Genomic DNA, 27063 nt, shown 5'->3' on the forward strand with positions numbered 1-27063 from the left:
CTCATCTCGGCACGTGCAGTGACGAGTGGCCTCCAGGGCCGTCACCCAGTGGCGGCGCGTGGGAGAACCCGAGGTCCCTCCTTAGGTTTTTCGACATGTCGAATCCGAATCCGATGTCTGTTTTCCCAAATTCCATCGTTTTAGTAGAGTTTTATTAAATGGTCTATATTTATGTTTAGGTGTGTCAGTTGGAAGTGACCCAATCCTCCTTAGTTCGAATGGTTCCCCAGTAATGGAATATTTGTGAGTGGATCCCTTCTTAAATTGCATGTTTTTATAAAATATTTGGCTTGCATTCATGAAAAGCATGATTTTATGTTTTATGCATTATTTATGATTTATCAAATTTACATTTTACGAAACGTCATGAATTATTGGATTTTCGTATATGAAATTCTATGGACTATGAATATGATTTATTTTACGGATTTATGAATATGATTTATCATGGATTTATGAGATGAGGCTTTGAGCTTTTGAGCTCCTATGATTTAATACGAGTTTTTAAGATATGTTTTTGGTGCTTATCTAGTGGGTTATCATACATCACATACATACAACACGAGTATGTAGACGTCTATGACCATAGGACACATTTGATGATATTTATGAGATACCCCCAGCTTCACTAGCCACGTGTAGTGTCGGTGTGTTATATATATGTATGTATGTATATTTCTTCTCTGGCGTAACCTAGAGTCATACAACTTCATCTTCGGGTGATGGACCCATTATATTTCTTCTCTGGCGTAACTCAGAGTCATACAGCTTCATCTTTGGGTGATGGACCCGCTATATTTCTTCACTGGCGAAACCCAGTGTTGTACAGCTTCACCTTCAGGTGATGGTTATGCCTTCGGGCGACTATGATACCCTTAGTTGAGTACGTCATTGATGAGAATTATGGATTTGCCTTCGGGCAACTGTATCACTAGTATTGAGTATTGTTTTATACGTACACGATTTACGATGTTTTCATGGCATGCTAGGTTTTTCAGAAAACCTACTATGTAATATTATATTATACGTTTTCAAAACAGGGGATTAGTATGTTCAGAAAGAAATCGGTTTATTATTATTATTATTATGGTCCACTCACCTTTTGTTTTTGCGCTCCCTTCAGGACATAGTGATTAGATATACGACTTGAGCATCGAGGCATTTCCCTACCAATGATCTTGCGTTCTTCCACTTGTGTATGGTCTCCTTATGAATAATTGTAACTTGATGTCTTACCTTTCACTAGTACTTCCGTTTAGTGGTATGCTCTGGACATATTCGTGCATCTTTTATTTCGGATTTGTAGCTGTTGGACATTCTGTTTCGTTCATGTTTAATTCGGATTACTATGATTGTTGCCTCTTAGCGTTTGTATATTCCTTGTGATTATTGTTTGTTGCATGATTTTTGGATTACTTATTCCCTCATAGCCTCGCAAATTCATATATTCATGGCTTTCGTCACTCTCGAGTGGCGGCCAACACGTGTCATCCAGGTGTCATTTGGATATTTGAGTTGGGGTGTGTCACAATGTCCCTCATTTTTCTGATGTTGGGATTCACTCTCAACATTTCTACTCTAAGAAGAGGGAGGGATTGAACTAAGCCACACAATGGTTCATCTACTAACTAGGTATCAAACACAATACAATTAATGCAATACTTCAATGTCGTACATGTGAGTCGAACATGAAATTTTTGACTTATAAATAGAAAAGAATACAACTAAATCGTAATTATGGTAACGTTAAATTATGCTTTAATCCTTCATGTTTCATTAATGTGCAAGCTTTATAAACTACACAAACATTAATAAATTAAATAGATAAGGTCAACTTCATTAACGCTTAATGAGTTTAAATTACTAATACTTGGCTGGCCTAGCTAACAAATTCTTATTAACAAATTAGAATTAGATGAACATAAGCCACAGTTTGCTCACATGAACTACTGCTCTGAACTATATATGAATTACTTGCATAAATACGTGTATTGAGTAATTGAAGTTGACATAATCATAGAAAATTTAGGAATGATCCACTTCACTAAGAAAAAACCATATCATAAAAGACTGTGCATTTCTAATTGAATTTAGCAAACTTTATTAATTTGGAGGTTATTTGATAACTATTTCATTTTCAGTTTTTAGTGTTTTACTTGCCGTTTTCACTATTTTTAATATTTGAAAACTAAAATCTTTTAAAAAAATTGAAACTGAAAATCAAAAAGTCAAAACTTAAGCCAAATTTTGAAAACTAGAAACTAGTTTTCAATTTTTATTCTTTTTGAAAACTAAAAGTAGTTACAAAACTATATTTCAATTTCAATTTTAAAAATGAAAACAAATACTGAAAGCAAAATGATTATCAAACAACTAAAGTAAATAATTTAATGCCACAAAAAGAAAAAATTTAGGTGCCCGAGTGAAAATCTCCGCTACACAAACCGATATCCTACATGTCATAATATAGATAGAGATAAACGAATTAAATATATACTCTCCTTTTGTCATACTTGTATTGCAAGATATGTAAGGCGTCTACTGTCCCCAGGTCATCCGGGTAGCCTATAAAAGATCCCAACTCAACTGCCCTTTGCCGAGTCCAATTTGAAGCATCGCCCAATTCCCTTTTTATTTTTTAATTTATTGGAAAAATATTAATAATTTAAATAAGCTTGAAAGCAACAAGGAGGGGCACACAAATAGCGTGCACTTTGCCACTCCAAAACTTCCCAAGTCAAAATCGTCATGTTTGACTGGTCAACCCGAAAATGCCAAAAAGCTGGCTACGCTTCTTATGCCATTTTATTGTATGTTTGCAGCGTCAAATGTCGAAACTACCCTTTTCTCCCACACCTGGACAGCTGCAAGACAGACGGCAATTAGCTTTTTGTTTATCAGAACGAATTTTGCTCTTTTGGAATAAAAGGACAAAGAAAGAAATGCCAAATCACATCTTTCTGATAAAAAAAGTATAGAAAGGTAAAATTACCTCTCTACCCATATATACTTCAAATGCTTCATCAGCAGAGGGGCAATTATGCCATTTCAGTAACTCTTGTGGCCAAGGTGCAATTATAGGATAATGCTAAGAATATTAAATTTGTAAATAAATTTTGAAAACTAATAAACATGGAAGTTGATGATTGGTTTATAATTAGATAAACATGCTCATTCTTATTGGTGACATCTCATTTATTTTACAAAATTTGTCTCTAAAATTAGGCTCCCTTACATTACTCGCAATTATGTCGTGTTTATGTGTGCTCTACAAGATGCTACATTGCATCGTGTATTATAATATTAAAAAAGAGTAATGATAGGTCAATCAAATTTTTAAAATTAAATTTAAAAACTAAATGATATGTCACAAAAAAAAAAAAAACACATTAACAACAATTGGATAATAATTCAATCATTAACAACCACATCACTTTATTTACAAAATTTAATTTATAATTTGATCTACCTTGCATCATCCTTTTCTTTTTCTGTTTTTTATATAATGCTTTTTTGTTTTTGTCAAATTAATATGATGATATGAGAGTGGAGATTTGTGCTATAGATCAATAATAAATTTGGTATTGAACTCGTCATCTAAAGATATTGAATCAAATCTCACTCTTACAAGTACAAATGAATACTTGTAGTATTAGTGGCATTGATTTTTTATTTTTTTTAGTGTAGAGAAAATTAACTAGTATTTAGAAACAATACACTATATTTTATTTATTTTCCTATAAATGTTATTGGCACATCAAAATTGTTACCATGCACTCTATCTTTACAAACAAGAGAGACAATTTTCAAAAAGAAATGCAAAGTGCATGATACTATTTCTAAAGTATCAATAACAACTCTATTTATTTTTTGTATTCATTCTTTTCATACGACCAATATGCTTTTTTTTATTTTTTTTATTTTTATTTTAAATAAATTATCAAGAGTATAATGATTAAGATAACAACGCTTGAAGTAATGTACACTATTCAATTTTAATTTGGATTACATTAGAGGGTTTCGAACACTAGATCTAACATATTTTTACTCATTGTCTAACTCACATTTACCACTGAGCTAATTGCATGTAGACTACGAAGTCTACGTTAGCATAACTAATTGGCTTTTCTTATTGTAAGGAGACCACAAAGAAATAGGGTATTACTCCTAACTGATGTCTGGTGCACAATAAAATGCTCTAAGCTAGTTTTTCGTAATTAATATGCATTAAAGACATGCTCCTAATTTATTAATTTTTGTGATACAACTAAAAATCAACAAGTCTACCATTCAACTAGCACCCGAACTGATAAGTGTATCAAAAGACATGCATTATATATTTTATCCAAATACTAAGTGCATAAGTTTCCATCCTCCTTTAGGGTGATTTGAACTTATATAGGACTTGCATTTTCTCTTAGAATTTCTTATGACCCCTTCTTGGTTCACAACACATCTTCTTTATATATTTATAAAAAATATATTATATATATATATATATATATATATATATATATCAAGACTCAAGATAAAAATATACGAATCTTAATATAGGCGATTGTTTGGAAGTGTTTTTAAAATTGCTGAAAACTTTTTGGTGGAAATGTTTTTGGAACCAATATTTAGTAAAAATGCAAGTAAATCCTTAAATAACACTTAAAATGCTTTCTGGAAGAAGCACATTACTGTTGTTTCTTGTAGAAAACACTTTACATACTTTTAAAACTTCAAAAATATTTTTCCTAAAAACGCTTTCAATCATTTTAAAAATATTTCAAACGAGTCCTAAATTATTAGAAGACAAAAAAGACAAAACTTCGTTTTGACAAATATCATATTTTAGAGTACTACGTACCCACCACAATCATATTACACAAATTAAATATGAGATTTATTTTTCCTCGAACAAATGAATCATGAGCATATACAGCTAAGACATACCAAACAAAATATAGGAAAAATTAATTACATGTCTAATTATTGTTATTGCCTCAATAATTTCCATTAGCTTTATTAATTATTTCCATCATACCTTCATCTTCTTTGTCAGCTTGACTTCATCATCTCCGTATTACTTTTCCATCAAGTCTTAATTTTATCTTGTAACTATAATTTTCTTCATGAAGGATAAAACTTTTTTTTTCACTTAATTATTAATACATATTATTTCTGTGCCTGAACGCTTGTATAGAATATTAGACACAAATATATGAATAAAGAGTGTGTGAGACCGAAATACAAGAAAAGTACGACACTTTATGTATGCGGTCTGATAATAACGTGACTTGGATGTTCGTATTTAAGAATAATTTTTTATTTAAAATGATCTCTGACATTTGCACAACTTCTCACTTTAGTCTCTGAGATTTGAAATTGATTGAAGTGGTTCTTGAGTTTGTTCACCATTAATAATTTTGATCATTCTATGAAAAATCTATGTTAAATAAAGACTAAATTACAAAATACCCCCAATTTAATAAAAAGAAAACTAATGAAAAAGATTTGAAAACTTTAAGTTTTAACGATAAAGACAAAATAAAGGGTAAAGTGAATAGTACCAGGATTGACTTTTTCGAGTAAAAATGTGGTTTTTCGTTAAAGTGAATAGTACTGAGAGCTTTTCATTAAAGTTCCCTTATTTTAATCTCATATTGACAAGGTTAGTAGATAAGAAAAACCGAGATTTTATTACGGAAAAATCAAAGTGATCGATGGTAGACAAATTCAGAGACCAATTTTATAGATTTTAAATCTTAATAACGAAAGTGAAGAGTTATCCACTAGGTAATGAGGTGTAATTAGAGAAAGGGCAGTCTAGCAATTAAGAAAAGAAGCTAGGGTAATTTTAAAGGATGAAATGGTCAGCACATGGGCCGACACGCTAAGCATTCTCCTTCTCGTTAAGTACAACTACTATTGAAAGAAAAAAGAATAATGTTTATTTCTTAAACCAAATTTTATATCGTGCTTAAGTTATACAATATTTTGGTTTGTGAATTAGAGCAAATGATATATTATTAATAAAAAATAAATATGTTAATTGACACATAATTAATAATTCAATAAGAAACACTTACATCATTTAATTTATAAATTTAATTTAAAAAATTTAGTATCCTTAAAAGAAAAAGGAAAATACTGATAGTTTATGGAGTCATGGCTCAATTCAATTAGGTATGCTTATCCACAGAAGACCTTCTAGAAGCCAACCAGAAACTTAGTGAGAACGACTAAAATATTGCATAATTTAAACTCCGTTTATCTGCCAAAAAAAGAAAAGAAAAGAAAACTCCGTGTATACCCTGGCCTGCCACTTTACACAAATACGTTTCAAGGGTAATTTGGTCTATGAGAAAAGAATAATAGTACCATTTTGTAATTATGAATACTGGTTAGGGGCATTGTTTGAGATAATTTTAATTTTGTTTACAGTATTTTAGGAAACAACAAAGCTCTCCCCTTCCGGAATCTGGACCTCCTCTTCTTTCTGTGCCTATTCAACTGTGTATTAAGAGAGAGAAAGAGATAGAGGCGCTAGAGAGAGAAGGAGAGAGAGAGGCTAGAGAGAGAGTCTAGAGAGAGAAATAGGTTAGGAGGGAAGTCTCTGCGACAGAGGCTGGACCCTTTCTCTGTCCTTCTGTCTCTATTCCACCAATCCGCCAAATGGTGGCTCTCACGCGCTGAAATTCCCCTTCTCATCTTCTTCTTCAATTCCAAACCCCAAAACCCTCTCTCCTCATTTCCTTAAATCCCATCTCTCGTTTCAAATTCTGGTCATCTTCCAAAAATTTTCTCAATTCAATTGGGCTACAGAGCAATTGGGATCTTGAACTCAAAAACCCATCTCTTGATTTTGCCCTAAAACCTCAGATCTCGAGTTTTCGATTCGAATTCTGACACGATTGTGGCTCCCAGACCGATCTTTCACAGATGGGTAATTGCTGTGTGACCCCCCAGACGGGTTCGCCGTTGAAGGACAAGAAGAACAGGAAGAATCCATTTGCGATTAACTACGTTGCCGGCCATGGAAATGGTGGCTCCAAGCTCTCTGTGCTGAAAGACCCAACTGGCGTTGAAATCGAGCAGAGATACGAACTGGGTCGGGAGCTCGGCCGCGGAGAGTTCGGAATTACCTACCTTTGCACCGATCAGGGCTCCGGCGAGACGTTTGCTTGTAAATCGATTTCGAAGAAGAAGCTGAAGACAGCTGTGGATATAGAGGATGTGAGGAGAGAAGTTGAGATCATGAAGCATTTGCCTAAGCATCCCAACATAGTGACCTTGAAAGACACCTATGAGGATGACCATGCTGTCCATCTTGTTATGGAGCTCTGTGAGGGTGGTGAGCTCTTCGATCGAATCGTGTCCAGAGGCCACTACACAGAGCGTGCGGCTGCCGCCGTCACGAAGACGATTGTTGAAGTTGTTCAGGTGAGGGTTTTGGTGGTTTCTTGTGATCTGTTGGATTGGTGATTGATTGGATCTTGTGAGGGTATAGATTTTATTTTAGTACTTGGTTACTAGTGATAGACTTTGATTAAATCTAGATCTGATTGAAATTTTGATCATTTGTTTAATTCTTTGATGAGTATATTCCATTTTCATTGTATTGGTGGTCAAATTGCAGTTGTCGAGTTGTGGTGAATTGATTCTTTTGACATTTTGTATGTATAGAATCGATTTTTTGTTCCCCAAGATTATTCTTTGAGGAATCAACCTTTTGATATGTTTACATGCACTGGCATGATTTTAATGCGTTTAATTCTCCTGCAGATGTGCCACAAGCACGGTGTGATGCATCGGGATCTCAAACCCGAGAACTTTTTATTTGGAAACAAGAAGGAAACAGCACCTTTAAAGGCAATCGATTTTGGGTTGTCCGTGTTCTTTAAACCTGGTAAAGTCCTCTCCAAAACTATTGACATTTGATTGTTCTTGCTCTGATTAGTTTACTAATAATTTTTTATTTCATGTGTTTCCAGGTGAAGTATTTAGTGAAATTGTTGGAAGTCCCTATTACATGGCTCCTGAGGTGCTTAAACGCAACTATGGTCCTGAAGTTGATGTGTGGAGTGCTGGAGTTATACTATATATCTTACTTTGTGGTGTTCCACCATTTTGGGCAGGTTTGTGTGTGTTTGTATATGTGCGTGTCTATTTAAATGTCACCATTTTGGATTTCAGACCCTTTGAAATGAATTGCTTACTTTTCTTCTATTGAATTCTGATTTACTTGCTGGCTTTCCTATGCTAGCATTTCTGACAATTTCTGACTTGAATCTATTATCTTGCTGCAGAAACTGAACAAGGAGTTGCACAAGCAATTATCCGGTCTGTTGTAGATTTTAAGAGGGACCCCTGGCCTCTGGTTTCTGATAATGCGAAAGACCTTGTGAAGAAGATGCTTAATCCTGATCCAAAGCGGAGGCTTACAGCTCAGGAAGTTCTAGGTAATGTTCAGTTCTGCCGACGGTTATCATTATTGTTTATCATTATAAAGAGACTTTTGTTGCTTGAAGAATTTGGAAAGTGCAAAACATAATATTATGAACGTACATCTTATTCTTGCTTCTTTGAGTGCAGATCATCCTTGGTTGCAAAATGCAAAGAAAGCTCCAAATGTTTCTTTAGGTGAAACTGTTCGGTCAAGGCTCAAGCAATTCTCTATCATGAACAAGCTCAAGAAAAGTGCTCTCAAGGTAGTCTTCCAAAGATTTATGTTGGATAATTTTTTTCATAACCTTTCGGGCTGGTTTGGTATTGCTGTGCTTTTAAAAAAAACTGCTTCTACTGTGCTGTGAGAATAAACTCATTTTTGCTGCTTCAAGTTTTCAGCATTTTTTCATCCAAAACTGTGAAAATAAGCTGTTTTTAAGTGTTTACCAAACACCTTTTTGAGCTCAGCTTTTTTTGATACCCACTTTTTATAAAAGCACCTCAGTACCAAACCAGTAATGCATCTCATTTGTGTGTTCTATTGTATGTGTGATATGTATGTGTCCTTAGTCTAATGGTTTCTTTTGGTTCTTTTGGAAATTTTAAATTAACAGGTTATAGCTGAGTTTTTGTCGATGGAGGAAGTTGCTGGCATACAGGAAGGATTTAAGCTCATGGATATTAACAACAAGGGCAAGATTAACATTGACGAGTTAAGAGTTGGGTTACATAAACTTGGCCATCAGATTCCTGATGGGGATCTTCATATTATGATGGAAGCTGTAAGTATTATCTTGTATTAGTGTAAGGTTTACTATGTTAGAGGATTAATTAGTTATGACCTGTGGGCTAATAATAATCTATATGCATGTTCGACTCAAAGAATCTGAAACCTTCTTGCTTGAATGACTCTGTGCATTGCGTTACATTTTAAAGATCCGTATAATGCTACATATGATAATAAGAGGGGGTTCTTTTCTCTTAAACAGGGTGATGTAGATAACGATGGATATCTGGACTATGGAGAATTTGTAGCCATCTCTGTTCACCTAAGAAGGATGGGCAATGATGAGGAGCACCTTCGCAAAGCATTTGAATTCTTCGACCAAAACCAGAGTGGGTATATTGAAATTGAAGAGTTGCGAAATGCCTTGAGAAATGAAGTTGATGACAACATTGAAGATGTAATCAATGCCATTATTTTTGACGTAGATACAGACAAGGTCAGTCAGATTGCATGTTAAATCTATAACCGACACACATCGACCATTTTTCTAATTTTATCTTAATGGGAGTCTTGTTGCAAATCTGCATATGAACCAGAACCTTGAATTTTTCTTGTTGTAGTATTTGCTTAGAATCCACACTGAATCCTTTCCATGATTGCAGGATGGACGAATAAGTTATGAGGAGTTTGCCGCAATGATGAAGGCCGGGACAGATTGGAGGAAAGCATCAAGGCAGTATTCGCGAGACCGGTTCAATAGTCTCAGTTTGAAATTGATAAGGGATGGATCGGTGGAAGGTAAAACGGAGAGTACGTAACGTTGGAGGATTGACTCACGGTACTTGTGGGGAGGATGCATATTAAGGAAACAATCTTTCATTTTTTTTTTGTGTTATGTAATTCTTGTTCCATTTTTTCGTTGTTTTTAGACCGATTTGTGATTATTACTAGGACATGGGCCAAGGGTGTTCGTGTCTTGGTGAATGGTGATGCATGTAACGTATTTGTTGTAAGGGTTGGGTGGGGGAAAGAGTAGGTTGGAAAACAAGCTCATTGTGATTGTAAATATGTTACAAATTGGGACGCATATTTTCATCAAAAGTCATTGTTTGGTGTGAGTTTATGAGATTCATACAGATTCAAATTAAGGGCTTGTTTGAAAAGTGCTTTTAAATAATTGAAAGCGTATTTCAAAAATTATTTTTGGATTTCAAAAGCACTTGCAGTACTTCCTATAAGAAGCTCATGATTGGTGCCTTTAGTCATGTGCTTTTTGATGATTAACTTGTATTTTTACCAACACATTGTTTGGATGAGGGAAATAAACATAGAATTTTGGTAAAAGTCAGAATTTATAAATTGACAGACACCGATTCTTTTGTTTGGATTCATAAACATAGAAATTTAGAATTTCTGCGTGGAAAAAAAAACTTGGAATTTGAGACCTCAAAATCCTAAGTTCAAATTCCATGTAAATAGGTGTCATTTTTCAATTGAGTTTAAAAATAACAAATTCCGTATTCAATTCCATTGTTATTCTAGGTTTACCAAACAAAAAAATTTACAAATTCTAGAAAATAAAATCTCGTCATTTCAATTTCCGTCATTTTTAAATTCCTTAGTAATTTTAAATTTCTTCACCCAAACATAGGGTAAGGGTTGTTGTGAAAAACATTTTTTTCAAAAGCGCTTTTAATTATTTAAAAACACTTTCTAAAGGAGCCTAACCCCGAACCACTTGAATTAACTTACCAAACCGGCAATTTGATAAATCCTTAAAAAAAAAAATTTATTTTTTGTTTGTTTAAAGAATAAGAGATTTGGTAATAACTAGAAAATATGCACGCGCGTTGCTGCGGGACTTGAATGCACCAGCCTAAACTGCATGAATAAGACACATTTAACCTGAATAAATTAAACATAACCATGAACGGACAGAGGAATAGATGAGTGAAAGGGGTCGGTAAGATAAGCAGCTTGGTTTTTATAAACATTCAACATAGCTGATATGAAAAGACATTGTACAATTAACAGGACAAAATTGAACGTTCTTGATTACAAAAGACGTGGTTGCAAAAAATTCTCTGTTTTCATAAGAAACAGAAGCAACATTCAACCAATTTACATGATAAGAACCGTAAATTGGCATCGCGACAAAAGGGGATCGACTAAACCAGGTTGAATCAGAGAACTACTTCAAAGTTCAGATAGAAGTAAAAAATCAAATGAGCTACAGGCTTAAGGTCATAACCACAGATGAATGAAGGGCTATTAACTTAAACATTTATAAATAACTGTCAGTCCCTAGCTATTATGCATGCCACTAATGAAAAGAGGGATCACCATTTGTTAAGGTACCTGGAATTCACCAATACCAGGATATTTCCAACCATGCCGTTCAGGATAAGAAGGATACCATAGCTCTCCACACGGACCTAATCCAACTTCAATTTCTGATATCATTCCTTCCTCAAAAAACTCATCAAATTCAACTCTGAAGCTCCTCATGTAGTCGAAGTAAACCTGCATTGGTTCCATTATAATATAACAGAATAGAAACTCTCAGCATTAAACAGTAAGAATGCATAGGGTCTGATTCTTAGAGAAATTCTTCCATTTTCATCCGAGTCTCACTGATTAAAACTTTCACCCAAAAAAAACACTCTCTGATCAAACGAAAACTCCAAAACCAATTCTATGGTTGATTCAACAGGTTTATACTATAAAGAAAATAACGATACAATATGGATACCTAGTCTTTTTTTGGTGGAAAAGAATCTTGTTTTATACCAGTTGGAAAACAATGCTTTTGTTTGATACAATCTGATCTTGGTTAAAATCTAGTATCATTTACAGAAAGGAGGAAAAAAAAGTAGTAGCAATATACCCATAATACGCTGCAACATGCTTGCATTTCTCCGCACCAAGTGTGGTTAATCATGTCAGCATCCAGAATCACAACCCTGGGCCTGATAAATAAAACCAACCAGATACTCGAGATCAAAAAAGGTGAAACTACATGCATAGAGAACTAAAAATAAGATAGAAGTCAGTGCTTTGCAAAACCAACAATTGCATTTACCAAAAAATGAAATAAAAATAAAACCCAACAACCAAAAAAGAGGAGCATGTGCAATAGCAGTCATGTAAGAGTTCAGTTCAAAATTTCAGATTAACCCATTACATCATTTCTATAAAAAATATTCCAATTATGGCATTATCATTGAGCAAAATTAACATGTTGGCAGAAAAACAAATCTTATGAAAACGGTGTGTGGATTTATAGTTAACCAAAGCATTGATTATAAAACTGACATCTAACTGATCAAAAGAATAATCTTTACATTGATAACATACAAATGCAAAGGTGATATCAAGTTTTTCAACTGCTTCCCCCCCCCCACCCCCCCCCCCCCAAAAAAAAAAAAAAAAAAAAAAAAAACCAAACATTTATAACTTGTAAGTGGTCTTGCTAACTACACCTTAGGTTAAGTCCCAAACTTACAATATTTGGACGTATGATGGTGAAACTGTAACATTGTTCTTTGCATCCAACATTAATTCCTTGAAATATATGTAGTAAAACTTGGATCATCTACTTTTATCTCAAGGATTACCACAACTGTGTCTTTCAAATTTTATCTTCTCCATTACTTTCCAGCCAAAAGAAGAAAAAAAATAGGAAACTACACACATTTGATAACAGAAACAGAGATCACTTCCAGAACCTGTTGGGATAAAAATGGCATCACACTGCCGGATAAAACACAAATGTTTGTGGCTGCCAATACAATATGTGGAAATACATATACCAGCCCAAGCATCCTTACAGTATATAAGCAAGTAACTAACATTTTTCTCTGACTTGACCATATGATTTTTCAAAAATGATGCTCCAAAGTACTAATCCGGCACAACTTGCACCCACACCAAACAGCAATCCAATACTTTATCTTTGCACAATTGTCTCACGATCACATAATTGTTAATTCATAACAACAACCAACCCATGTTACTGGTACAAAATATAATCACCTACACCTAATCATCTTATATTAAGAAGACATCATACAATAACAATGAATGTTTTACACTCTGCAAGTGAAGCAGCTTTCATTTGCCAATTTCTCAAGTGATAATGCAAGCTCCATTGCTGGATAAAAAAATAAGGACTGAGAAGACATCAAATCCAACACAGACAGCAGATAAAATTGAACCCAAAGGGCAAAAGCCTTCTCTAACAAATAGATACATATAAAGAGTCGTTTGGGATATAGATATGGGTGTACCTGGAAGAATAGAGACGCACTGAGTCGGAGAGAGTAAAGAGAGAGTTGAATTTCGGAGGACTACTGGACGACGACGAACTGCGCAGCCATAGCTGTTGGTGGCGGTGATTCCGCTGCGAGAGACAGCTTGAAAAAAAGTATTCAATAAATCTTACAGAACTATAATAATTCAGTCATGAGCTTCGAATCATTGGCATTTCAATTTTAAGATAGTATTAACTGTTTACAAAATTAGAAGCAGCTGATGGCATAGCATACCTGTTTCAAGCATGCTAAAGTTGGACATAATCTTCGGTATGTAGAGGTATTTTCTTTTCTGAGTCTTTCTTGCAACAGATCACAGCTGGTTTCTACAAATTTGAAAACCGAAGCTGTTAGTATGGATGTCTGTTAAATTTAATCTCATAACAGTAGGACGTATAAGAAAACAAAGTGAAGGCGCATATATAATCCATGTTTCCCTCTTTTTCATCTACTCTATCAGATAAATGTGAGTGCTATGTTTCCCTCTTTTTCATCTACTCTATCAGAAAAATGTGAGTGCTAAATGAGTGCATTTAAATCAAAAAGAGTTGACAGAGGCATAATTGGAGAAAGAAAAGGTCTTTATATCAATAAAAAAAAAATGCTTCATAGTTGGACATAGAAATTGAAGAAAATGATTGGATGAAACAAAGAAAGGCCCTTAAAATTTTGACAGAGGCATTCTCAGCAAGTTAAAAAAACAGAGGCACTCCCAAACAGAAGATACAATATGCAGTAAAAGGAAAATATTACCTGAGGAGGAAAAATAAAAAGCAAAAAGTAAAAAAATTGTAAACCCCAGTAGCTAGCAACATAGAATGCATATGAATGAAGCAATTTTTTTTTTTTAAATGAAAACTTGTAAGAAAATAAGAAAACCAAGTGAATAATACTTGAATCAAGAAAGTCCCCAACGCAGCACAGGGGGGGCATTTTCACTGATAGCACCAATCCAGAACTTTAAAGCAGCACAGTCCAACAAAAGCAAATCCATATACAGCTGAACAATTATCCGCCTCATGTGGTGAACAAACATGCTTTCCAGCTGATACTCGTACATGCTTACCCTAACTTTTCTCATGACCCGGTTAAAAAGATAATAGCAATCATGACTAAGAAAAAGGGAGTCAAGTTTTGAAATATTTCCAAAGATGTTATAAGAATGAGCCCAAAATAAAGATTTCAAAGTGCACAAAGTTCATGCAGAAGTGAAATTCTCTTAATCTCAAAACAACATCTCTGCTGTAAATAATGGTGAAGCCTGTAGCCCAAAATTAGTAGTAGGATTCTAGGCATCAATCCATCAACTATCGAACGTTACGCGATCTACATAAACCGATAAAGAAAAAATATTGCTCTGAAATAAAAGAACTGATCATTTAAATTATTCATGACAGAACCAATTTTGATTTGAAATATGATGGCCAAGAACAAATCACACTTCTTTTCAATGCTGACCATGAATTTTCAGAAGTTAGAGAAGATTTTTTACCAATTGAAAAGACAATGGTCACATATACCTACAATTAACCACCAATAAGCGTGAAGTTTTGCATGACAATGCAATAGCAGCTATACAGGATGCCTTCTAGTAGTCATTGAGAATGATTCTCTTCATTCATTAGAAACTAAAACCAGAGAATGAAATTAAAATTGAACAAAACCATAACCCAACCTGAGTTTCAAACCAACCTAAGCACAGATTCAAACCATTATGCAAACACATCACAACTTGGTGTTCTCACGCGAAACACATACAAAAGTCAATACATTTGGTTGTTTTTATTAAAGAACCAGGCTCAACTTAAGACATAACGATTGCACATTCCACCATAACAACAGCAAATAAATATACCTCAAAAGCCAAAGGGCGAAGTGCTGTGTCCAACCATCCAAATTCCTGAAATACGAACTTCGGGATTGAAAGAAAAATGACCTGGTGAATAAATTTAATAAGTTTACGGATTAATATTCTGAAAGAGGATTGAAATATTAAAAAAGTAATAAAAGGGGTAAAATTCTATACATTGAACGACAGTCTACCCTAAACCCTGGTTTTGAAGATCAATATATTTGTTGTTTTTATTGAAAAAGAAGATATTCACTTCCATAAACACATTCCTCTTATGAACTCCAAAACGATATTCAATTGTAACTATAGTCTTGTATGATAGTTTCCTAAGGTCTCTTAATCTCAAAACAACATCTCTGCTGTAAATAATGGTCAAGACTGTAGCCCAAAATTAGTAGTAGGATTCTAGGCATCAATCCATCAACTATCGAACGCCACCCAATCTACATAAACCGATAAAGAAAAAATATTGCTCTGAAATAAAAGAACTGATCATTTGAATTATTAATGACAGAACCAATTTTGATTTGAAATATGATGGCGAAGAACAAATCACACTTGTTTTCAATGGTGACCATGAATGATCCTCAGAAAATAACAACCATAAAAAATTAAATCTATTTCTAACAACAACATATTGTTTTGAACAAACCAACAACAACAACAACCACCATAAAAAAGCATAAAAAAACAGAGCATTTGATTCACAGGGTTTGTTCAAAGGCATAAAAAATTAAATCTATTTCTAACAACAATAACCATAAAAAAGCTATCCCTGTGAATCAAACCAAACAGAAAATAACATACATAAACAGATTTGTTAGGAAACGATTAACAGTGCATCATATGTGAATGAACAAAAACCAGATGCATAATGTATTTTAGAAGGATAAAAAAAAAAGACTCAGCATTGGATTCACAGGGTGAGGACAACAACAAATAATAGGGTAATGAAAAAAAGGGGGCAAAACCAATACACACAATCTACCTATAATTAAGAGTAAGGGATATACATAAGGGAGATTATATGCAAAATTACCTTGATTTCCCTAAATGGTATAAGTAAACTTTTCTCAAGCTTGGAGTCCAATCCCAAAAGCCGAGCAGCAAACTTAAAGTGTCTGTTCGTTGCCACTAATGCATTCATCTTTGCTCCTTCTTCAAGTGTCTGCCTCAGAAGCTAAAACCAGCTACTTATCACCTCCAATCTCGGATTCTGCAAAAGAACAAACCACATGCATGAGGATTTATATAGTTCTTCGCTTTACCTAAGGTTACTGGACCAGAAATAAAAAAACGAAATCAGAGTGCTTTACTTTGTGAGGTTTGATTTGTAGAGGACTGGAGCTGGGTTTGGTTTTGGCTTGAGGCACTGGGAGAGGAGTCGAAAGGGCAATAATATGAAATTACAGTTCTAGAAATCAAAATATATTACGGAAAATAACAAATAATTTGTGAAGCAGAGCAGAAGTGGGATTTACCTCAATGCTATGTAGAGGGTTTGGAGGATGTCTACCTCGTAGTGGTCCGTGCAACCAATTTGATAAGAAGTACTTTGAATCTCGTCAAACCCAGACGGACTTATATCAAACGTGTGCAGCAAAGCGAGAATAGTTTGAATTGAAAAGTGATCTGTCTGTGTGAAAAAAAATGAAATAACACTTGGGAAGCATTAGCTTGAAAATGGATAAAAGGGACATATATGTATATGCCTGTTCCTCAACTTCATCTGATAGGTAAAGTTCATCAGGCAAACCTTCTAAAGCCTGACCGAGTCTTTCATGAACCACATGAAATCTAACCATGGTTGCCTCGCTTTCAAGTGCCTAAATTACCGCAACAACAAATAAATTAATAATTCACGGTTCCGAATTTGAACATCTATTAATTTTCAAAGGGAAAAAGCCTAACCAGATAAATTTTGCTCCCTGGACAAAACACCCACAACCCCACGTTTAAAAGTATAAAAAACCCTCCACAAATCAGATACCAGAAATAAGATCCCTTCAAATACGAAAAATTTTGGGATCGAAACACAACAATATCCAAGAAAAACAAACAATTCGAGAAAAACAGTGAGAATAAGGTACGAATCAGAGAAAGAAGTGAGATTTAATTACCTCTTGAAGGGATCGAAGGGATCACGAAGCAGAGATGGAAGAGATCGATGCAGACTGTAGGACGAATGATCGAAGTCGCCAACCCGTTGCAGAGCATCTGAGAATGTTTTAGGTTTCTAGCGTTTTCGGAAGACCCAAAGAATACACACACCTATGCTTTCCGCTCTGTATCTCTCTCCCTGTCCATCTCTCTCTAAAATGGGAGAAAATCCCATGGATCCTGTCAGAGCACCCACCTAAATATCTCTCTCACTCAGTCCAAACCCGTAGCTCCCATCTCTCTCCAATCTGTCAGGCCCTGTGTCTCCCTCCTCTGTAGTCGCTCTGTCCCCCTCTCTCCGCTCGCCACAGGCACACCCAGCTGTCTCCGAGTCAAAAATGGGAGCGATCGTCTTTCTCCAATTTGTCAGCCGTGATGTCCCCCTCCTCTCTCCTGCCGAGTCAAAAGCTGAGATGCAGCCAACGGCTGGAAATTGGTCCTTAAGCCTGAGTGGCAATTTTATAAATTAAGAGAAAACTGGTTAAAGCATCTGAGTGCCAATCTTGTAAATAAACTGAAATATCGTTCAAAACACTGTTCATATGAATAGTGCGATTTCCCCTCCTACTTTAGACTAAAGTAATATGATTCTAATTAGTTGATAATCGAATATCTTACTTAACTTATAAATGAAGAGAACACGCCTAGTTATGCGCTAATTAAACAATACCACCCGCGTTAAAAGGATTAATTCTGGGATTTTTGAAATATTCATCAGTGACAGTGAGTGAGAGGCTGAGAGCCATGGAGAAGGCAACCTGCAGATTCCACAGCTCCTACTTCTCCCTCCCAAACCCTAACACCAACAACCCTAGAATTACTAGACTTTCCCCTCCTATTCCATTCTCCAAGCAACTCTTCGTCTTCACCTTAACCTTCTTCCTCAACCGCCAAAACCACCACACTCAAACTCCGCTCCCGTAACCCGAAACGCTTCTCCGCTCGGTCGCCAATCAAATGCTCCGTCTCCGAAGCCACCGAAGCCGCAGCCACCGCAGCAGGTACTTTTGCTTCTTCTTCTTCTCTTGCAATCTTTAATTTCTATTCTTTTCATGTTTACTGCATCAATTACATATTTAGAGCTAATAGGTTTCAGAATTTATCTTCGAGATAGCCTCGTAGCGGTAGAGGTTGTTTTCTTGCTTGATTTGTTGGTTGGGAATGGGTAAGGTTAGTCTGATAGGGAACTGGGTTATTGTCTTAGAGAGGAGGAGTAAATTGATGAGGAGAAGTAACATAAGGAACATACCTGGACCTGCTATTGACAGAGATGATGTAAACACTCGGTTGTCGGACGTGAGGTATGCCTATGAAGTAATTTCTATAGATGTCTACCGTCTCATACTATGATAACTTCCCCAATTCCTTACGTTTTCCCTTAGGGTGTATGTATGAACAAGCGAAAGAGGCGAACCTGTCTAGGATATTCGTAACAATTCAATGATCTGCATTTGGAAAGTACAGTCTTTGTATTAATAGGGGTCTCTTTCGATGGAAGTCAAGAGGGATCACATGTAGCTCAATCCTCACTGCAGTCGTTGATCCCACCTCTTCACTTGTTAGGTCTCTCGTTTCCTGGATCTTTTTAAAAACACAACAAATTTGAAATCACTTTATCCAGTTTTGATTAAATAAATAGGCGAATACAGTACTGAAATATAGATGATGATAACTCAAATGGGCAAGCAATTTTCAAATTTTCTGTTTTTTTTTTTTTTTTTTTTTTTTTTTTTCCTTTCTAGGGATGATTCTTAGATGGGAGTCTAGAATTTAGACAGTTCAGATAGCCCAGACCATTTTGCAAATTGGCACCAACGATGCACCCTTTTAGTTCTCTTCGGAAGGATCCCTATTCCGAGGGGCCTTTGTAACCATATGAGGTGATTGTTTTGAACTTTTTGTTGTTTCTGATCTTTAGGAAAACAGTGGACGGTATAAATAATTACTGTCACGGTTGAAGGCCAATACGTCTGCTCCATTTTGAACGAATTGGAATCAAAATAAGGCACATTGTCATATTACTTAAAACTAATAGTAAATGTAGTGCTTCTTTCATTAGAACTGTGATGGCGTGGTTGGTACATAATTACAAATATAGAAACTGTATTGCCAAATGCTTAACTTTTCTTTTCTTGAGGCAAATATCCTTACGAGTTACGGATCATACCAGTCGTCTGATAACAGTCATTTCTACCATTTGGATTGCTTGCAGATCGCCACTGTGGAGGTGCCAGAAGAACATACGGGCCCTGTTGTTGAGCTTCTTGGCAAAAGGTGGGGCAGATTTGATATGCAAGGAGTGGGGTGTGGAGAAGTTTCCTGCTTTTATTTTCATTTTCAACTGATCATCAATTCAACGTAAATGCATAAAGTAGAATCAGAAGCGATACTAGCATGATAATATTTAGAGCATACTATGCAACAAAAGTGTGCACAATGTAATACTTAGATTTATACATAAATATATACCGTAATTGTTTAAACATGAGTTGCCAACCATATGCATCTGCTTCTGCAGGTGAAATTTCTCTGCACACTCACATATTCCCCTGTACACATAATGAGCGTTATTTGACCTTGCACCTGAAGATCCAGCCCATAATATTTCTCTGCACACTCACAATTGCTTGCCCTGTTGCTCTCTAATATAATAATAATATGCACATGTCTGGCTGTGAAATGATTAGGAGTATGAAACCAAAGGAACATTGGCTTGGCTAGTACTCTCATTTTGTTTATCTGATTATGGCTAGTGATAGTAATTACTTGAATTCTCTGCTTAGAAAATGCATCATTTTATCTGATTATCTCAACTTTATGTATACACTAGATTGGAAGGCACAACCTTCCTCAAACAACGAGAATACACATTTCTCTTCAATGACTGGCCTCAGCTCCTCCAACTCTCAACTGGGTCCAGAAATCTCATTCTGGGTCAGGCAATTCATGCATTTTTACTCAAATATGGCTGCCGGAATGACACATTTCTGGGCAACAATCTTGTCAACTTGTACTCGAAATTCAAAAGACTGGATGATGGACATCACCTTTTCGATGAAATGCCTCTTAGAAACACAATCACTTGGACTTCTCTCATAAAGGGATACTCTGACATTGGTGACTTTGAATCTGTCTTCCACATTGCGCAGGATATGTTTCGCAGCAACGAGAAGTTTAACGAGCGTACATGCTCGGTGATTTTGGAGGCATGTAGTTCACTTGGAGACCGGACAAGTGGGGAACAGGTTCACGGTTTTGCTGTAAAAAGAGAAGAATGTTTTTGCGGCCACTTCTTTGGTTTCTATGTACTCTAGAAGTGGCTTCTTGGGTGGCGCAGAGAAAGTGTTCAATGACATGGATTACAAAGATGTTCAGTGTTTAAATTATGTTGTTTTGGAATATGGGAAGGCAGGCTGTGGGGAGAAAGCAATTGTGGTCTTTATGCATCTTCTGAGTTCTGGCTTAGAGCCAATACTTTTACAAATTTGATTAACGCTTGCGATGGAGGTGTGGGTGCGGATGAATGCTTGCAATTACATGGACTTGCTGTCAAATATGGTATTATGGGTGAAACTTCTGTTGGAAATGCAGTAATAGCCATGTATGGAAAGCACCAGATGGTTGAAGAAGCTGAGGCAATGTTTTATTTACTGGGTGAGAGAAACTTAATTTCTTGGACCGTGCTTCTGTCAATGAATGTTAAAAATGGCTGTGATGATATGGCCCTCGATGCTTTCTTAAAAATACTCGATCGAGGTATTTGTGTTGATTCTAGCTGTTTTTGTACTGTGCTTGATGTTCAGAGTGCAGAAATCTGGAATTGGGATGTCAGATCCATGCATTTTGCATAAAGCTTGATTTTGTCTCTTGCGTCAATGTTGGCACTGAGTTGATTGACATGTACGCGAAATGTGGGAGCCTTCAATCTGCAAGACAGGTTTTTGATGACCTTTCAGGTTAAAACACCGCTTCATTTAGTGCAGTACTTGTTGGATTTATGGAACCACATAGAGATGTTGAAGAGGATTCCATGGTCTTATTTAGTCTGTTAAGATCTTCTGGTATGAATCCAGATTTCATAACATATTCACGGCTCCTTAGTGTAGCAGCTGAAGAAGCTTGCTTAGAAAGGGGGAAGAGTCTCCATGCTTGCATTATTAAAGCTGGATTTGAAGCCAATTCCACTGCAGCTAATGCTGTAATTACCATGTATGCCAAATGTGGTAGCATTGAAGAAGCATATCAAATGTTCAATGGTATGAATAGTCATGATTGCGTATCCTGGAACGCCATAATTTCGGCGCATGCCCTTCATGGGGAAGGCAACAAAGCACTTTCACTTTTTAAATCAATGAAGGAAGAAGGATTTGCCCCAGATGAGATCACGTTATTGGCTACTCTTCAAGCTTGCAGTTACGCTGGACTATGGGAAACTGGGTTTCGCTTATTCAACGAAATGGTGCCAAAGTATGGAACTAAGTCAGGAATTGAGCACTTTGTATGCACGGTGGATCTTCTGGGTCGGTCTGGGAATTTTTCAGAAGCCATCGATTTCATCAACAAAAGTCCATTTCCAGATTCACCTATGCTTTGGAGAACTTTAGTCAACGTGAATTTGAATTATGGCATGTTATCCTCAAAACGTTTGCTTGACTTGCAACCTGAAGAGGCTGGACCATCCAAAAAGTGCTGAAATTTATGCAGAACTCGATCTATTAAAGGTTTTAATAAAACAAAACCGTGATGATAGATGTGATCTCCATCTGATTTGAGATTTGATATCTGCGTATTAACAAATCAGTCGTCTTCGTCCCTTGAGATTTTCCACAAATATAACTCGTACAATTCATTGCTCATGAAGCGCATGCAACTTGATCGCTTCTCTTAGATGGAGATGTCAATGGAGATGCAGGGTATCAGTCAAGGAGCTTCCATTTCTGTAAGTGGTCCTCTTTTTCTTGAAACGGACATGGAATGTGCTTACGTTTTAATTTTCTGTTATACGACATGAGGATAAGATTAGTAAGAGAATGCAAGCTAACATATGAATATATCATCCACTGCTTGATTGTAAAAGTTCAACATTGTGATGGCATTATGTAAATAAACACATGCCATATCTTAATACACACAATTTTGTCTTGTAAATGGTACCTGAATTTCAATTAGAGATCCCGGTGTGTGGCAGACTTTGGTATTTTTGCATTTTCTTGTTGGTTGCGAGATAAAAATCTCTAGGCTTTTTATCCAAAATAGTCCTTGAGATTAGCATAATTCTTCATTGGTCCCTGAGATTTGAACTCAATAGAGTGGTCCTGAGTTTGTCTACCGTCAATTATTTTGGTCATTCTGTGAAAAATCTCCGTTAAATAAGGCCAAAATGACAAAAATACCCTCAAAATTTGTCAAATCATTTTGGCCAATTGTTTAATAATGAGGGTATTTTTATCGTTTTGGTCCTGTCTAACATAGTTTTTTCATATAAGGACCAAAATGATTGATGGTAGACAACTTCATGGACCACTTCTATTGATATCAAATCTCAAGAACCAAAGTGAGAAATTATGTCAATCTCAGGGACCATTTTGGTTAAAAAGCCAAATCTCAAATTGAAAGTTTGAAAGTTCAAACTTTGTATTCAATAAAATGATCGAAATAGAAGAGCTACTTCTATATTTCGGTGTGAGAGTTATAATCTACTTTAGTGCATACTACACAAATAGGAAGTAGCATCTATCTTGCCTTTTTGTTAGCCAAAACTAAATCGTAGAGCCTTAAACTCCTAGTCATAAAGATGAAATGGGGGCCAATGCAAGAAAGTATTTTCAATGCAGTGCAACCTCTAAAGGGAGATTTTTGAAGATCTCCTTTGTTTGAACCTTGTAGGGAAAGATCCTTCTTGTTGGCCTTTTTTTGTACCAAACAAAGAATACGTTGAAGGTTGGTGATACATCATTTTCAGAGTTTCGAAACTTTGGACATTGTTAACACATTGGAGAATACTAAATGGTCCAGGTTCGTTGTCACGGACTGAAGACATAATGCTTTATACTGTTAAAATCTTTTTCTTTTGCTTTTGAAGCTGGTGTCGCATTTTTATTAACAGAAGTGCTTTCATGCTTGTACAGTATGTCGTAATTCCAGGCACTCAGCAAACTTTCATTTATTGATTTTGACTCAAACAGTATTCTGTGGGTGCTTAAAGTCCTTATTGTAATAGAGGATTATAAAGTATGTAGGTACCAAAACGTCCTAGGTCAGAAGGCACCGCCTGTCTTTAAAAAGTTAGGTTGATTATGTTAAGGACGTCGCCATTTCTTTTTGATCCTCTGATCGGATTTGAATCTTCCCACTTACGATTAACAAACATTTACTATCCCGGCGTTATAATCGGAATCGTTCATTCTCTTTTTCATATATGCAAAAAATTGTTCAATTTGACGAATTTTTAGCCATCCATATGCTGAAACAAATGGACAGATCATCATGAGGATGTTACTTGTCACGAAAACTGTTGATTTGTTTAACACATACAGATGACTAAATGGTCTTCAAATTGAATGATTTTTTTGCGGATATAATCTTTAGGTGGTGATAAATAGAATGAACGGTTCTGATTATGATATTCGAACGGCAAATGTTCGTTAATTGTAAGTGGGAGGACAAGTCCATGGAGGACACATGCATTATCCTTCAAACAATATATGACTTTGATACTTGCTTAGTCACAACTCACAAACTCACAAACTCACAAGCCCTAGCTATTAGGCTCGGGAATACGAAAATAGTGCAAATTATCATTCCATTCCATAATTGGAAAATAAAATACACCAAATTACGCTTAGGAAATTATATGCAGTACGACATCAAACACTATATAACTCCCGAGTCCTGCCCAGGAATAAGAAAACTGTACAAGGCTCGACGTCGTTTCACTAACAAATCCATCCCAACACACTGACCACACTAAAAAAAATACGCATCAACCAAAAGCACTCAAAATTTATAGTTGCTATATTTCTCTGACTTCACTGCCCCATTTCATACAGGGGTGCCTTTGTTCAAAAGGGAAAGGCCCTTGTATACGAGGACCATGGGGCACTTATTTTCCCTAACCATTTTCCTTTTTGGGGGTGGGGTGGTGGTGGTTTGTTTCTGGGCATGGAATTTGGAATATTCCGATGGTAAGGGGGCTAAAAGAAGGACTTTTTGGCAGGTGCTCTTCCGACAGCTCTCATTAGATTGGCAATTTCAAGAACCCTAGCCACTTTCGTTCCCCTTTTAGCCTCTGCCGATGCCTTCCTCTCCTCTGCTTTCCTACGTGCTTTGGCTATGTCGTTTTGCATCTTCTCTAGGGCTCTTGCTCTCTTCTCCTCCAACTTCCTCTGCATGCTCACATTCATTAGATGATATATGTGGTGTTATAATGATTATTCATCTACACATTTTCTTCCAAAATTCACGGAAAACAGACACGAGTAAAAAGAAAAAAGAAAAAAACAAAGAAAAATTGGCTAAAATGATCATAAATTAAACTACACTTGCTGAACCATCAAATTCAATGACATAACGATCAAAGATTGACGACATTGCTAAAAAATTTGTCAAGAGATGTGAAAAAAGGATCAATTTGGCCAGCTTCCCCAAAGAAGCTTCAAAGGCGTTGTATGCCATAAGACGATGAAAAAGATGGAACATCTTTATTATTAAAGTTATCACTGTTTAATGATCCTGATTATGATTAGTTGTTTGATCGTGATTTGAAACATAGGCAAGGATAAAAATATTATTAAGACAATTTAGTTTCACCAAATAGAGAAGCTTCAATGTCCAAATATTGTTCATAAGATGATGTTAATGAATATGACAGACGATGATCATGGTCATGACTAAATTTTTCATCACGGCATCCTCAAAGAACACTGAAAAATTGGCTAAAACGATTAGAAATCAAATCTCAGTTACTGAACTGATCAAAATCAAATACTGACGATAATGATCAAATATTTACAATATAGCAACCGCATATCGGCAAGATGCTAAAAACTGACGGGATTTGAAAAATAATCATTTCGGCCAATTTCTCAAGAATAATTGGACGGTAAATAGTATGAAGTCGCTGAAAAGGAAAGTGGTAAATCATCCTAGTTTCAACTAGTCAGAGAAACCATCATGGGAAATCAAATTTTCCAGCATGCACAAAAATATCACTATCCAAATCAGTTTTTTGGCAACGTACCTCAACTTTCTTCATCCATAAAGAAGCTTTCTGAACCTGCTCACTTTCCCACCCATTAATAATAGCATCCTCCCTCTTAAACCTGTTATTAAGCTTGGCAATCTTGTTGTTTTGCCAAGCCGATATCTTTGTTTCAACCTCTTCCTTCTTCACCCGATCCACCGAAACCATCTGATCGCCGCCGCTGCCTTCTTGGTGATCCCGAGTCCTAACCGTGCTTGATGAAGACCCAATATAGTTATTAGCCTGACTATTCCTTGGAGAGTAGGTAATCGGGTCCAAATGGTTGTAATTATCCGGGACTATAGCCAAATGGTTGCTCTCCAGCTCCTGCTCATGCATATTATTGTCCTCCTCTCCGATCCTACCCAAATTATTGTTCCCTTGATTAATCATGGTATTATGGTCACTATCATTTGTGGTACTATTATTTGTCCCGATTGCCGACCCTGCAACTACTAAAGCACTGAACTCTCTACTCATGGTGGTGAAGTCTGTTCCTAATTCAGCACTGGCCATGGACAAAGATGCTTGGCTACTGGTTTCCCAAGCTTCTCTTCTGCGGCCGCCGCCATTGGCGGGAGGCAGCGGGCGAGGCGGTGTCAAGGCATGGATGTCCCTGATGTTGTGCTCATCTTCACCATGATCATCATGATGATCTTGTACTCCTTGGCTGGTGCCAGCCCTTCGATCATTCATATCAGAGGGTTTGAGTGTGTGTGTGCGTGTCAAGTGTTTGATTTGTGCAGAAAGAGTACTAGGATGGGTGGATCAACTGAGAAATTAAGAGTACCAAGGGCTTCTGAATTGTCTGTTTTTGTTGCTCTTGAATGTTGACAATTAACGCGTAATTTGAGCCACACATGGAAGTAGATTGCAGACGTTTGAAGTGAAAGGCTCATAACGTTAATAACGACAAATTAGGGCTGTCAATTATCCCAATGAGATAAAAAGTGGCTTAGGGTTTTGATTATCTTTTTAAATCTATTTATTTATGTAGTTCCTTATTTTTAGCCTTATTCTTCTGTTGCCTCACCTTGTATTAGACTCTTTAATTTGTATCCTCTCCTTGAATATCGGCATCAACATGTACTAGTTAGCTGACCATGTGGGATTTCGCTTAGAAAAATAAAATGCGTAGCACTATTCTTTCACAAAAAGTTACAAAACTTGGGTGTCTAAGCACTGACTAGATGTCTAGTTAGTTGCATGTTGAATTATGATTGGGAATGATGATTGCACTTGAAGAAATAAAATGGTGATCCAATGCATGAGGCTTCCGCTATTTTATATTGAAGTCCTTTACTCACAAGGTTCTAATCAACCACTTAGGTTT

At 36.0% G+C, this 27063-nt stretch overlaps 3 protein-coding genes, 1 long non-coding RNA gene and 1 pseudogene across 6 annotated transcripts; 2 read left to right on the forward strand and 3 right to left on the reverse strand.

Annotated features, from left to right (window-relative positions):
- The first annotated feature begins 6260 nt into the window (after positions 1 to 6260).
- LOC137712813 (calcium-dependent protein kinase 32) lies at positions 6261 to 10311 on the forward strand. The gene is made up of 8 exons (XM_068451980.2): positions 6261 to 7431; positions 7774 to 7897; positions 7983 to 8126; positions 8298 to 8450; positions 8584 to 8699; positions 9051 to 9218; positions 9426 to 9659; positions 9826 to 10311. Exons 1-8 carry the CDS (start codon positions 6931 to 6933, stop codon positions 9979 to 9981), a joined length of 1596 nt encoding a protein of 531 aa, XP_068308081.1. The 5' UTR covers positions 6261 to 6930; the 3' UTR covers positions 9982 to 10311.
- Positions 10312 to 11190: 879 nt separating this feature from the next.
- On the reverse strand, positions 11191 to 14577 carry LOC137711881 (uncharacterized). Its single transcript, XM_068451037.2, has 5 exons — positions 14370 to 14577; positions 13711 to 13802; positions 13453 to 13565; positions 12051 to 12132; positions 11191 to 11686 (listed from the first exon to the last, which is right to left on the reverse strand). Exons 1-5 carry the CDS (start codon positions 14407 to 14409, stop codon positions 11513 to 11515), a joined length of 501 nt encoding a protein of 166 aa, XP_068307138.1. The 5' UTR covers positions 14410 to 14577; the 3' UTR covers positions 11191 to 11512.
- A 491-nt stretch (positions 14578 to 15068) lies between these two features.
- On the reverse strand, positions 15069 to 17940 carry LOC148691368 (uncharacterized). 2 transcript variants are annotated; one of them, XR_015955442.1, is made up of 5 exons: positions 17449 to 17940; positions 17085 to 17154; positions 16810 to 16964; positions 16368 to 16544; positions 15069 to 15412 (listed from the first exon to the last, which is right to left on the reverse strand). It is a non-coding gene; the product is annotated as an uncharacterized LOC148691368 (long non-coding RNA). The 2 variants fall into 2 exon arrangements; XR_015955441.1 differs by lacking the exon at positions 15069 to 15412 and having other exon boundaries at positions 15424 to 16544; positions 17449 to 17938.
- A 372-nt stretch (positions 17941 to 18312) lies between these two features.
- On the forward strand, positions 18313 to 22285 carry LOC137712137 (pentatricopeptide repeat-containing protein At2g33680-like; annotated as a pseudogene). The gene is made up of 3 exons (XR_015955795.1): positions 18313 to 18489; positions 19701 to 19762; positions 20319 to 22285. The product of XR_015955795.1 is annotated as a pentatricopeptide repeat-containing protein At2g33680-like (transcript).
- A 1988-nt stretch (positions 22286 to 24273) lies between these two features.
- Positions 24274 to 26667, reverse strand: LOC137713445 (remorin 4.1). The gene is made up of 2 exons (XM_068452739.2): positions 25728 to 26667; positions 24274 to 24873 (listed from the first exon to the last, which is right to left on the reverse strand). The coding sequence occupies exons 1-2, from the start codon at positions 26424 to 26426 to the stop codon at positions 24682 to 24684; spliced, it is 891 nt and encodes a 296-aa protein (XP_068308840.1). The 5' UTR covers positions 26427 to 26667; the 3' UTR covers positions 24274 to 24681.
- Between the last annotated feature and the right edge of the window lie 396 nt (positions 26668 to 27063).

This window comes from Pyrus communis, chromosome 14 (assembly GCF_041283825.1).
Source record: "Pyrus communis isolate YQ-2024b chromosome 14, ASM4128382v1, whole genome shotgun sequence".
Classification (NCBI taxonomy): domain Eukaryota; kingdom Viridiplantae; phylum Streptophyta; class Magnoliopsida; order Rosales; family Rosaceae; genus Pyrus; species Pyrus communis.